Below are 14,144 nucleotides of genomic sequence, written 5' to 3'. Positions count from 1 at the left end.
GCAGCATTGAATGGCTTAGCGATGTGCAGTAAAACATGTCTCGCCATTATGTAACACAGCAGACTGCCTTGTTTCAATAAACCTTACAGTGAAATTTCATCAGTGGGCTATGGATAATACAATGTAGGTCACAGAATACTCGTCTTTAGAAGCTTCTGCTAAGGACAGCTACATCTGAGAATCTAATAATTTTTAAGATACAATATACATGTTAATGTACGATCTTAGTTTGACCTTCATGTAGATAGAACAATCTGGGCCTCCATTGAGCGATTTGGAAGGTGATCATTTCACACGTTAAAAGAGACCCACTTACATGGGCAAAAACAAACACATCTTTCTTTTTCTGTTCGGTCATTTACGATGGTAAAAAAAAAAAAACAGTTTGTGCTCTCCCAAAACTCTGGGTTCTTTGCTATTGCTTTTGCTACATGTATGTATCTTTGCTATGCCCTGTTTCTCATGGAGAGGCAATTTAGATTTCCCTATAAAGATGCAAGGTGTACTAAAAATGAAAACCTAATACTTCATGTCTGGATAAATGGGAGTCACATAACGCCAGACTGGAATTGTAACTGATGTGAGGCACACAAGGATTCATCTTGAAGGGGGGAGGGGGAATAAATAAAAAAAAAATACAAAGAACAAAAAATGACCAAAATCTGACGGCTGAACTTCACAAAAACATACTGGATGAATGAGTATTTGTCTTTGGAATTTTTGCCGAGTTTAGGAGCAGTTGCCTAGCAACTTTGGAAAAGATTCTGAAATGTGAGAAAACCTGAATACATTTTTGCTGCTTTTGTTGCTCTTCATGTAACACTTAGTAGAGCACAAAACTGACTGAGAGGGCCACACTACCTACAATGCACACTCAAGACAAGGACCTCCTGAAGCATGGAGAAATGTTCCTTCATTGGATGTCACTGCAGCCTCTCTATCTCTCATTTGTGGTCCACCACTTCCCACAGGTTGGACAGGGTGAAGCCATCCTTGAGCTTCTCGATGGCCAGGCCCAGTTCCTCGGAGTAGACCGGAGGTCTGTCCTTCTGCTTATCCCCATCGGCAAAGTAGGCCTGGAGGGAAAGGGACATGTAACAAAACAATTATACCTTTAAACCTTATAGAACAGGGCCCCGTTTCATAAAAGATGTTAAGGAACGGCAATTCCCCATAGCAACAGCCAATCAGGAAGTTGTATTCTTTTCATTTGCCATTTCAGCATGAGTTGCTATCATATCAACTTTTTATGAAATGGGGCCCTGGTCTCTGCTATGCTGGGGGGGGGGGGGGGAGATATGAAATTACATGTGTACCATGCTAAGATTAGGCTCTCTGTTATGGGAGGCACTATTTTCACAATTAATTACTTTCTCATCTCTATCATAAAATTTGTGAAAATATAAATATCACATATGCAGCACATGTTGTAGAAGGCAGAAGCACTAAACTCTAATGGATGAGATCTATGAGCAACTATTATGATGATAATAGCAATGATGCCAATAATATGACAACAAGAATCCATAGCATTGTATCCTGATACTGTTTACGCCATATACATCTGTATTTCGGGAGTCTAAATTCTCGCAAATCGGGAATTCCCGATGGTTTCGCGAGTGGTTAAATTTGTGATCATGGAGTCATGTACTAAACAGAAAAGTGTACACGCATAAGTCACATTCACATTGGGATCACAGTCACTATTTTCGCGTGTCTTTAATTTCGCGAATAGCACCTGACTCACGAAATTCGCGAAAATTAAAAACTTCGTTAAATATTTGGCATAAATAGTAATTATCACCATCAATACTAGCTGTAATTTGTTTACAAAGGCATTCCAACAGGCCTGTATATGCATATTATATCAATAAAAAACTCTCAGTCTAGAAACAAAGCAACACATACAGCAAAGGCATCAGACTGTTCGTCATCGTCTACAATGTCAATGTCGTCCTGCACGTTCTCCACCACCAGCTCATCCATGGTCTGCGGGATGTCGTCGACCTCGAACTCAACGCCCAGGATGGGGTTGCTGCTGTAGACGCGGTGCAGCGACTGAATCTCTTTCACCACTTCTTGGAGCTTCTCGGCCGGGTCGATCCTAAAGCCGAGCACGTAGCCGCCGCTCTGAGAGAGAGGAACGTTTGTGTGCAGAAAGTAAGGCACAGTTGCAAGTGTGCTTTGTTGAATAAAGCACTACAAAATGATATATAACACTGACACTTGCATTGCAATGTCACTTCAAGTTTAAATAGTTACAAGTAGTTACAAACTACAAAAAAAAAAAAAAATCAAACATACCTAAGTAAAACCTGACAAATGTAGAGGTTCAGATTTTGTCGACATTGACCTACAATTGACCACAAGCATGATCTTTACCACTGGTGTGTGTACAAACCAATATTAGTGTTAAAAGGAAGTGATATCATAGCCTCTTCTTCTATACAGGTAGTTGTCACCAATAAAACTTTCATATCCCATGTACAATTCTGATGAAACTCCTGCTATTTTTTTGGCCTTATTTCACTCTGTTTACTTCAGAAAACATGAACACACATGTAGTGTGGGATTGTGCTTTAGGGTGCTGACTTAGTTTGTAGCAAATTTTATTTGCAGAAATTGTGTGAATGGATGACATTGATAACATTTGCTAATGAGTGATTCTACTTCAGCTTGTATGCTCTGTTTGTTTCTGGTCCACAATTTGATCAGACTTCATCTGTGTTCAGTCCACCCATTGGAACATAAAGTCAGTCAATATTTTCAATAAGATTAAAGACCTCGCCAAATCATGCCCTGAAGAATGTAATCATATACTTCTTTCATACTTAACAAATAAAAACACATCAAACATCTAAGATGGTCATTTTGGTGTAACAACCATGCACTTGAATCTGCTGGCCCTGAGATATTGTAATCAAACACAGAGTTAAAGCACGGCTCATCAAGAACCAGCCAGCAAGGGAATAACCTGACTAATGACTAATCGACCATCATTCTGTATCAATTGCCCCTGCATGCATATTTTACTGGTTGTGCAAGACATGTTTTACATATGAAGCTTCAATTTTGGTCCTTCCACATTAAAAAAGCATGACATAGACTAGCCCCTCATTCACCTAACATCCATTTGTAGAAATCATTATATTTTAAATTGCACACTCCTTCCAACCCGCCCCCCTCCCAAGTTCATTAAGACACTTCATCTACTACAAACCTGAACAGATGATTCCACAACCAGAGCCAGGCCGAATTTTGAATCCCTAATTTTCACAGATCTCTGGAAATAGAAGGAATAAAATTAGATAAAATGTTATACATGTCCCTATCAAGTTTAGAATGAGCATATCCTGTACATATTTTGCAATTCAATACAAGTCTGTGTCGAGCTTAACACTGCATATCAGATTGATCAAACACAATCTTTACATGACATCATGGAAGATAGTAATGTCTTCAAGAGGAGGGCAGTGTGTAGCCTTATGTTTATAACACATGAGCCCTTAGACATAACAACTTTCATTTCATCATTATGATTATCATTGTTCCAGTAGTTAATATGCCCATTTAAAGAAAGTTAACTGAATATGATTATCAAAACACACTGTATCTCAATATAAGCATATTGTATTTATTCTCTTGCACGATGACTAATCTGAATATCAGATGCATTAATGGTGAGAGCCTTAAAGAGGAATGTGTCACTGTGACTATCAGTATGTTTTGTCTACTTTTCCTAAATATTCATGTGTTACACATTATATAAAATTACCTGCAGGCAGTCTGAATGCTATTTGAATGGCTTGGCAAGTTCAGGACAGCAATGCAAATTGTTACAAAAGGATAAATAGGAAAAATATTGTCTACTAAAATTCCTTACTGGCTACTATACAGTTCACTACATATCTATTCTCTCTTTCTTTCTTCTTTTGGAGCAAATATCCTTCTATTTCTTGCTAAAGTATCAGAGTAATGTCGACGGCATCTACAGGTCAATGCAAATGAAGCTATATATTATTGTGTTTTTATTGCCTCACCATCTGAAGGTACGGAACGCTGACATTGAAGGCTTCGTTCATGACTGCGTGCCACACAAGTCTTACGTTGGTGATGTAAAATGTGCCCAGATTTCCCTGCGCAGCAAAAAAATAAAAATGTAAGAAGTAAATAGAAAGATTAATGGTAACAAATAAGCAAACACATATCATGAGTGGATGAATGTATGAACGAACAAAAGAATGAATGAATGAACATACAAATGAGTAAAAATAAATGAATAAATTGATACATTCAGTGAATGTTTGATAACAGTGTCCAGATCTACTGCAAGTATAATAGAAGAAAATTTGCAAGTTGTTTTATCAAATACCACAATTTACTAAAAAATTTACCATGTCATGATGATCACCACACATAGTTGCAACAAAATGGTTCCATATCCAGTACATGAAGACATTATACACATTGTAAACATGCGTTATAATCATCTTTATTTCTTTCTTTGTTCATTTAGGACATAATGTTTTCTTTTAATTACCTTCAGCAAATGATGCAGATAGTAAGTTGTAAGCATGCATGTACCACGTACTTTATATGTGACCCGCTACAACAAAATGATCCTAAAGTCAGGCGAGGTCGATTATTTGAAAATCGCATGATATAATCCCCTAATCTTTCTGCTTTAAATTGATATATAACACATTTTATAAAAATAATCGGCTGCGGAGATATCGATGTTTAAAAGAGAGCATGTCGAGACGTCTGGAAAATCACTGTTTCGAGAAAAGCGACCTAAAAGTCTTCCTTTCGACGCAATCGCGATCAAGGGACACGCAAGTCAGTTTTCACCTCTGGACAATAGAAGGTAAGCCCTAGCAACCCCCGAAGAGTTCATTCAAGCACATCAGCGTCGGCGGTCTCCTCACCAACCAATCAGTGACCAGGATGTGAGAAGCGGCTGAGCATAGCGCACTCCGCCCGCACGCACCAGACGACTGGGCAGTGTGCAAGCTTCACGCCTCGGTTAGCAGCAAGCAGCAAACTGACCAATAAGATCACTCTGGTCATTGTTAGGGGCGGAACCTATTTGTGGCGCTCAATCCAAATTTTCGAACCAGTTTCTGCTTCGATGAAACGCCAAAAAACATGGCTCAGAAAAACGCTTTTTTAAAATCTTTCCTTTGATCATTTTGCTTCAAAATTTCGACAGAAGATAGAAGACATGTTGGACTCCAATAATATATCGAAATCAGAAAATCGTAAGTTTTGACCAATTTTAATGCTCTGACTTCAAACTCGATTTTCACGGCTTCGACCGTGCGTGACTTTAGGACCTTTTTGTTGTAGCGGGTCACATATAGACCACTTTGCTTAATGTTACTTTGTTTGATGCCACCATTTTGTACAAGCGACTCCTGTTTATAACGAAGTCCTCAAAACGGGCAGTTTCCTTTTGTTATATCATAATTCTGCTACAGCCGAACAGTAAAGTATGTAAAAAGATACAGATGATAATTTTGGTACCTGACTTTTTACTTCATTGTAAAAAGAATTTCGCTATAACCATGTTCGTTTTAGTGGGTGTAGACCGTATAGCATCTATAAAGCATTGCTCATGGGGCCCTGGTGGCGACTGTACAATATTGACCCGTTGAGGACGGTTTGACTTTGCTACAACACGCATTTCCCATAGATGCTTGCCTGAGAATACTCGGGACTCGTCCTCAACGGGGTTAAGAGAATTTCAAAATCTCAAAAGGAACAGCTGAATGCTCTCTAACTTAAGTCACTGTTCACTGTATATCCAGTACTGCAGTTTGCTGTGGGATGGAAAGTACACAGGAATTAATTAATCTTATGGCAAAAGCATAGAAGAAAAAGAAAGGATAAAAAAATAAGCTCCAGTACCTGATCACTAGAAAGATTCCAAACACCTTGCACTTTATCATACACCTGTTCCAGTGGTAACATGCGGAGTTGCTTGTTGCTGATTATGGCACCGCGAAGCTTGAGATCACGGTAAAGTTTGGATGTTTCGTAGGCTCTGGAATGATACACATGAACAACAAGCAAAGGAAACCATATGCATTCAGAGCAAAACGGTGCAAATGTAATAGAATAGCATTCCCATGAATGTAAGCCTTAACCTTTCAGTCCATACATACATCCAATGGTGTGTGATTTGTTACAAAGAGATTGTGATAAAGTTGCAGAGCACGAACTCTCTTATTTTGATATAAAAAACTTTCTTAACTAAGCTTCGCAACTGCCTACAATTTGTCCCACTTCATCTACAATGACCCACTACATAGCAAGCCACCAAAGTAATAGTGTTGAAAAATTAAGCTTCAAAGTTTTGATGGAATCAGGCAAGCAGGACGGAAGGCATTATAGATCAATTCTGAGTAACACGTCACCATGCTTCAGAAGGACAAAAAAGTTCCAAAGTATACTTGTCCATCTCTGCACCCAAGGAACTCAACTACATAAGGCTTGCAATTCTGTTGTTGTTGTTTTTTTTTTATACTTTCTCCTTTGTCTCACCTTGGGTATCATATTTGTAATCCTTTGTCCAGAAAAGTTTTGAAGGATTCATACAAAACAAGCAGACATGTATAACGAGCAAATGACAATACATAGAGATTCTACTGTGTTGTGTAATGAAGCTGTGATAGCTCTAATTATTCATTTGTCATAAATGAATTCTGGTATAGTAGAGATCATACACCACTAGTAATTCATTCAAGCTTATGGTACACCATCAGTCAAAATATGACATGGAAAATGATGTGTGTTGCGTCATATTTCAGACCTCTGTCTACCTAAAACGCTTACATGTAGTATCTGATAAAAAAGTGGGATGATCATACATGTATGTGACCGTGCATCACAAAACGAACAAAAAGTCGCACCCCTTGATTTTATGTGAGGACTCAAAAAAGGTGAAAGGGGTCAACTGAGTCAATCTTGAGTTGACTTGATGAATGGGAAAGTGTGTTTTCAGCGGTTTTTCTACAACCCATTTTTGGGGGAGAGTAGAATGATCAGTTATGTCTCAGAGGCCCCTTTTTATTTCTTGAAATCCTTCGCATACTCTTCACTTTCAAGTCTAAAAACTTTTGAAAGGATAATGCTACTGCTTTAAAAATTGGCATTAATCGTGGACAGAATGTGTTAATAGAACATGCTCAATTTCAGCTTAATCTGATAATCTCTTCATTGTCGTTGCTCTAGTGGCTTACATCCTGTGTTTTGTCCCTTTCATCACACAGCTACGTTGCAGCACGGCTCGGTATAAAAGATTAGGCGCTCTGTATTTCAGAGCCTCTTTTCTCAATTCACACTTTTCCAGAGTGTGCGTTTTCTATCAAGTATTTAGATAGGTTAGGGGAGTCCATATGAATTGAGTAATACATCATACTAAAGCTTAGAGTCTGCTCTTTTAGAATCTGCCCTTAACTAAAAATCCATATCTGGCGACTTTTTGTTGGTTTTGTGGTGCAGGGTGGCATATACAGACATGACATGGTATATTAAATTCTGTGCATGCCTTACCTGTGGACTGAAATGACTGTGGTGAATAGTCTCGGGGAGCCAGGCACTAGATTGGTGAAGATGAATTCAAATCTTGTGTTGTTACACTTGGTGAGAAGGTACAGTGCTTCTGTGGGCCCTCGTAATTTCTATATTATGAACAAAATGATGAAAGCAAGCAATCAAAAACCAGACAACATTCAATCAAGTATCAGATATACCATGAACACAAACAACTGAATAACCAATAGAAAGGGTGTTTTTGAACGCAAAAAAGAAAGAGATTCAGGCAACAAATGAAAAAACAAACAAACAAACAAACAAACAAACACAAACCTAGATAATAAACAGGAAATAAACTGACTATGAAAGACAATGGTAATAACATAAAAATAAAAATATACACCATCCCTACACAGCAAGACACTGGGGAGTGCGCAGTGCCATATTACAAAATTGGGAACAGGGTTATAGAACGAGCGCAAGAAAGGAAGTTGAGATAATAAATGATGCCACATTGAATACCAAGTGGGCTTTAAAGTTACTTTTTTTGTGCTTGCTCTTTTATTCATTTATTTATTTTTTTGGTGTGTATGTGTGTGTGTGTGTGTGTGTTTTTGTGTGTGTGCATGTTTGTGATTGTATCAAAAGGTTGGATTACAACAGGGGCTGTACAACGGAGTAACGATTTAAGATTAAACAGAACGGAATTTGCAACAATGCAAAGGCAGCAGTACACGCAAGTGCAGCCATGGCCTGTATGGGTTAACCCTTCGCACCTGGGGCTGAAATGCACAAAGGCAGTTTATTGAATCTATTCCATGGATTATGCAAATTTTTGACTGCATGACAGTGCATGGCATATCCCATTCAGCAACAGACATCCATTAATGAAAGCAGGTTGACAGATGTTTTGAAAGCTACACCAATTTTGCACTTGTATTAGGCTGTGGACTAAATCAAAATCAAGTTTCACAATGTGTGTAAAGGTTTGAGCAATTTGATCAGAGATATGGAGACACACACACATGTACACAAACATACAATGCACTATACAAATGACATGAAAGGGCATTTGCTTGTGGTTCAAGGCTAAAGGGTAAATCCTAAACAAATGGCACAAATGGTACAAATGGTGCATCTCAGAACATAACCTTACCGAGCTTGCTGTCCTGACAGTGATGTTTATGATGCAATTCAGACCCACAGCTGTAAGAACCAGAATGAGAAATACAGGGTTGTCTTTTACCATACAACCGAGAACTATGTTCACAGTACCTTAAATCTTCCTGGGACATGAACACAGCAATCACAGTTTACTGACAACCATAGACTAAATCCACTTTATATTTGGAACTTTACATTGACAGTCCAATTCAAGCCATGGAGCGCAGGAAGTGATAAAAGATGCTGACATAGAAAGAGTTAATTTACAATATCCTGACATGGAAATAGTTATATCTGCAGAACATCAAATATAAATTTGTACTGTAGTATTAAATACACTTCCTAGAGATGAACAGACTCAACACAAGAAGAATGTACAGTAATTGATTGGCACTAGTGCAGTCCAGAAATTGGAGATTCACAGCAGCACAAATACTCTGCAATTTTCAGATCAAAAGAGAAATATATGTTACAATTATAACGCTAATGGAATGATGATTATACAGGGGAAACTCGGTATAACGAACACTGCTATAACGAGATATCGGTTATTACGAGGAAATTTTCCCGGTCCCAAATTTCCTTCCACACAAGTCTATGTAAAATGCTACTCTTATAGCGAGATCGGCTATAACGAAATAACTGCTATAACGAGATAAATTTTGTGACTTCCAAACAAAGAAAAACATAGCCAGTCAAACCTGTTATAGCGAGGTAAAGCAAAATGTCTTCGGGTAAAGCTTTACTTCGCCTGTACAATGTATCACCTTCCGAGATTGTAAAGCTCGATGCGCCAAAAACTGTCTTGTACACACATATTTTCTTCAGTTCACTCCAGCTAGCACCGCATGTTGTACGTGTATGTGTGTGTGTGTGTGCGCACACTGATACATGCAGAAAATGTGGGACGGCCATATGTATACATGACATCATCATGACGTTTAGCAGGTGTGAGACAATCTGATGCTGTGATTGGCTTTCTACGTAGGGAATTCCCCATCTTCACACACACGCAGTCATATTGTACATACAGAATGTCTCACATACACACACAGCATTGTGCAGACCATATTCCACACACAACACACACCCATACCATTACCACATACCAATCCACATACGATCTTGACACAATCGCAAGCTATATGAAATTACAAATTCAAACATCTACAATTAATAAGAAACACATTCTTGATATTGGATTTCATTGGTGAAAAACATCTTACCCATAAAGGTGAGTAATTCCCTCACACACATTATCAAGTTATCAGTATTGATTGATACATGATGGGTAGTCCCACATGTGCAAATCAATGTCTTTATGTATGTATGCTTTTTTTAGGCCTACTGATATAACGAGATATCGGCTATAACGAGGAAAATTACTCGGTCCCGACCATCTCGTTATATCGAGTTTCCACTGTAGTACTAAGATGCAAATAGATATGTATTACATTGCCACTACAGCTATGACCATGCATGCTGATAGCAATAACAGCAATAGTAATCATGATAATGATAACAATAATAATAATAATAATAATAATGATAATAATAATAATGATAATAATAATAATAATAATAATAATAATAATAATAATAATAATAAAAACAATAAAACAGCACCAACTATTACTGCTGCTACTACTATTACACTTGTACTATACATCAGTACTACTAATATTACTATCACTACTAGTACTACTACTGCTACTACAACTACTATTACTATTATTACCTCCGCCAAGGGGGGAGGTTATGTTTTCGTTACCGTTGGTTTGTTTGTTACATGTAGTTAGTTAGTTCGTTTGTCCGTGTGCAAAATAACTCAAAAAGTAGTAAACGGATTAAGATGAAACTTGCAGGAAAGGTTGAGAATGACACAAGTAACAAACAGTTAACTTTTGGTGGTGATCCGAGAATTTTTGGGGAATTTATGAAGGATTTTTGATATTTTGGCAGGTAGGATCAATGAACTTGGGAGTTCAGGCTGCGTGTATTTGAGGTTTGCATGCATGCACTAAAGTGCATGCTCTAGTTTCTGCTAGGGCGAGGCGCGCCGTGCAGCTAAGGGTTTATGACGTAACAAAGGCTTCTATATTGGGAAATTGGGCGGCTTTCAGCACACAATGCTACAAGTACGTATGGGTGGAAATCACTGATATCTCTATGGAAGAACAAGATCAGTGGTGGAAATGAGCTGCATGCTTGGCGGAGGTCTGCGCTCTCAGAGTGCTTTTCTAGTTATTACTACTACCCGGTACTACTCTACTACTACTACTACTACTACTAATAATAATAATAATAGTAATAATAATAATAATAAAAATGCTTTACTTCTACTCTACTATTCCTACTACTACAGTACTCTCTGCGTAATCGGGTATCGCTTAAACGGGTACTCCGTTTAATGGGGTGGCATTGTCAGAGTCAGTTCCAATGCACATTAAAATTACCGGATAATCGGGTTGCCTCTCTGCATAAAGGGGTAAAGAATTTTCTTGTAATCTAATTTCTTCCCCACATTTTATCGCAGATGTAACACTTCAAGAAATCATGCATGTCAAATTTTTCACACCTAATCACATTTTCTGCTTAATTTGCAAAGAAGACCTATCATTTTGGGAGTGATTAAACATGCAAACACTTGTACACATACCAACTTGCCACACGAAAACGAGCATTATATAAATGTATTTGGCACTCACAACTGCATAGACAGACAGGAGTTGAACACACTTGCGCTCCTGCCTTGCTCCGCAACAATATTCACAATACGAGAAGTTTGCAACGAAAATCAGGCCATGCACCATCTGGCCAGCTCAATATAATTTTGCTTTTCCCCAGTCACTTCTCGAAAAGTAACCCGACGTTCTACGTGACTTGCGCACGCAAAGGGACGTGTTCATTTCGGAAAACGTCTGCGTGTTAGCGAGGAGTCTTGTAGTCAAATGACAAAGTGTTCTGAAGACATATTTGTCCACAAAAAAAGAGTGTAAATTATATTTCTCGTGACTGAGCAAGTGTCAGGTATTATAATGTGCCGTGCAAGCACGGGTGTTAAGCATACAGTGTATTGTAGGTGTTTGGTGCAGTATACAATGCATGTAAATACACACTCTGTGTGTCAATTGTGAATGAGACGTGTTCTTCTGTTAATCGGGTGCTCTGCTTAATCGGGTAAGAAACACTCTGCCCGAGCCTACCCGATTATGCGGAGAGTACTGTACTACTATTACTACTTCTACTACTACTACTACTACTACTACTACTACTACTACTATTACTACTGCTTATAATAATAACAATAACGAAGTGTGGAACTTACACAAATTGACCCTTGGTAGAGAGGTAGAATGCCAGATGACCCTCAGGTTTGTGACCAGCAAACGACCTACATGTAAAGTGGTACCAGAAAAGCAGCCTTTCTTACAATGGCATAAAAGATGAGTAACAATTCAAAACATATATCCACCATTTCAATGCACCAGTGACCCTAGATAAAAACTAAGGATGTAAAATATGCTATCCTCACAGCTTTCATTACCCACCAGAACACTTCCAATGTACACAATTGTAAGTTTGGTATGTGTGCATACATACATGTATAGTCCTAGGCCACTTGCGTGTGTATATTGGACACAGAAATAGTGAAGAAGACACAATAGGCCTACTGTGTGTTTTAAGAAGTCTGTTTAAATCACTATTGGGAACAAATGTTTGGAACCACAGAGTCCTCACTGTACTCAATACAGATGGCTGCTGGAAGGATACCTTTATTTGTTAAGCAAAAGTGAACATTCCATTGCAGCCAAAAGTAATTTAAAGCAGGTTGAATAATAAGAAGTGCCCCACATACTGTGTAATGAGAAATGTTCATGTGCATTTAAATTTTGCAATTGCACGAGACCAAGATTCGTGAAATTAAAATGCATGCAAAAGTTTTTGTTTACACTACCGTTATATGCACTGAATGTTAGAGGCAACTCGTGAAAATTTCATGTCGCGAAAATAATGTGTTTTACAGTATATCAAAGTTGTGTATGTGTAGTCTCGCTTCAAGTCACTCACCTCTGTCTCCATTGTTACCCTTTGTGTCCTCAATGGACTCAAGCTTGTCTATGACAGCCTCACCTGGTCTCATGTTCATTTGACTGTAGAGAAGTTTACATGAAAGAAAACAGGCGAAAGATATAAGCTTAAAAAGTTTTATGTATGTAGACAAGATGAGTGCTGTAATTTCTCCTTGCTATTTTCTTCTCTTTGACTTTATTTTGCATCAGGATGTAATTGCTTTCTCTAGAACTGAGACAACATAATGACTTAAGAATTCATGGCTAGTGGTTAATGTAACAATCACACTAGGTATCTAGTACCAAAAGTATTAATGAGAGATGATGTGAAGAAACCCAGTGCTTTGCAGAGCTCTTCTATCCTCCAGGTATATGACTATTGAAATCAATAGGTACATTTTACATGTACATCCCTATCCTTGATAAAACATGAACTTCACAATATCCTACAGTATCGTACAAGTATAAGTACATGTACTAGGATTATCAATCCATCTCACTTCTACATTTCGTCACTTTATCACATTCTGTCTTTGTTTGTTTTTTTTTCACGTTTTTTTGTTTTTTGCCAATGCCTGCATGTAATACATAAAGATTTGATTGATAACAAAAAGACTAAAATCTTTATGCCACTTTGCAGATATCAGTGTTGCCCTTGAGACTAAATTTACTTTGGATTCACTCAAAGAAGCGGGTACAACAGTATTGTATTAGAAAATTTTAATACTGTATCTTTCTTTTCGTCTCTCTTTTTCAAAAATCCAAACATATGATCAAACTGTGAAACTACTTGTTTCCTACCTGGTGACGTGGCATTTACAATATCTATTAAGTGACATGTTTTGCCTTTTTTTTTTATAGGTGGAACTGAGTTATAGAGGGCGTCCTTTGTTCACTCACGTTGGATTGATGTCAAAGCGCACATCCCTGTCCTCCCACAGGGCATCATAGACTGAAGAGCTCATCTTCAAATGAAAAAAATCACTGTTGAGAGAAACAGAGCAAAATCCAAAAATGTTGTTGGCCTCATCATACATTTGACATACAGTCACTGTACCATACATATTGTCATATTCTATTAATTGCAATATACCCATTTGTCATCATCTTTAAAAGGCAACAAGCTCATGTGTTTGAGTTTACACAATCACGTTTCCAGTGGCATTTTAATACAAAAGTGTACAGTCAAATTTGTACTAACAGAAATAGGCACTTGTTTGTATCTGCCAGAATAATCAACAAATTAGGTATATTACAACGTAGGTAAAAGTATTAGGATTGCTCATGGCTTAGATGTTTACCATATTGCAGGTGAATTAAACAAATATAATGATGTTGAGCAAACAATGTAAATGTTCACATGACAAG

General features: G+C 37.8%; 1 protein-coding gene across 1 annotated transcript; it reads right to left on the bottom strand.

Annotated features, from left to right (window-relative positions):
* Positions 1-703: 703 nt before the first annotated feature.
* Positions 704-13,741, bottom strand: LOC139724616 (BBSome complex member BBS5-like). The gene is made up of 10 exons (XM_071635753.1): positions 13,677-13,741; positions 12,775-12,857; positions 12,032-12,097; positions 8,696-8,745; positions 7,558-7,685; positions 5,911-6,046; positions 4,041-4,136; positions 3,221-3,283; positions 1,909-2,130; positions 704-1,076 (listed from the first exon to the last, which is right to left on the bottom strand). Exons 1-10 carry the CDS (start codon positions 13,739-13,741, stop codon positions 945-947), a joined length of 1,041 nt encoding a protein of 346 aa, XP_071491854.1. The 3' UTR covers positions 704-944.
* Positions 13,742-14,144: the final 403 nt, after the last annotated feature.

Source organism: Diadema antillarum, unplaced genomic scaffold (assembly GCF_040938485.1).
Source record: "Diadema antillarum isolate AM-2024a unplaced genomic scaffold, OU_Dant_1.0 scf00000224, whole genome shotgun sequence".
NCBI lineage: Eukaryota > Metazoa > Echinodermata > Echinoidea > Diadematoida > Diadematidae > Diadema > Diadema antillarum.
This window is presented reverse-complemented; position numbering and strand designations above follow the sequence as displayed.

What these genes read in the sequence shown, in the direction of transcription:
- LOC139724616 (XM_071635753.1), bottom strand. Translation starts at nt 13,741, where the DNA reads ATGAGCTCTTCAGTCTATGATGCCCTGTGGGAGGACAGGGATGTGCGC. An exon ending in GGAATCTTTCTAGTGATCAG is followed by an intron (nt 4,137 to 5,910) that starts GTACTGGAGCTT and finishes TTTGCTGCGCAG; the next exon opens with GGAAATCTGGGCACATTTTA. An exon ending in TTGTGGAATCATCTGTTCAG is followed by an intron (nt 2,131 to 3,220) that starts GTTTGTAGTAGA and finishes CCTCTCTCTCAG; the next exon opens with AGCGGCGGCTACGTGCTCGG.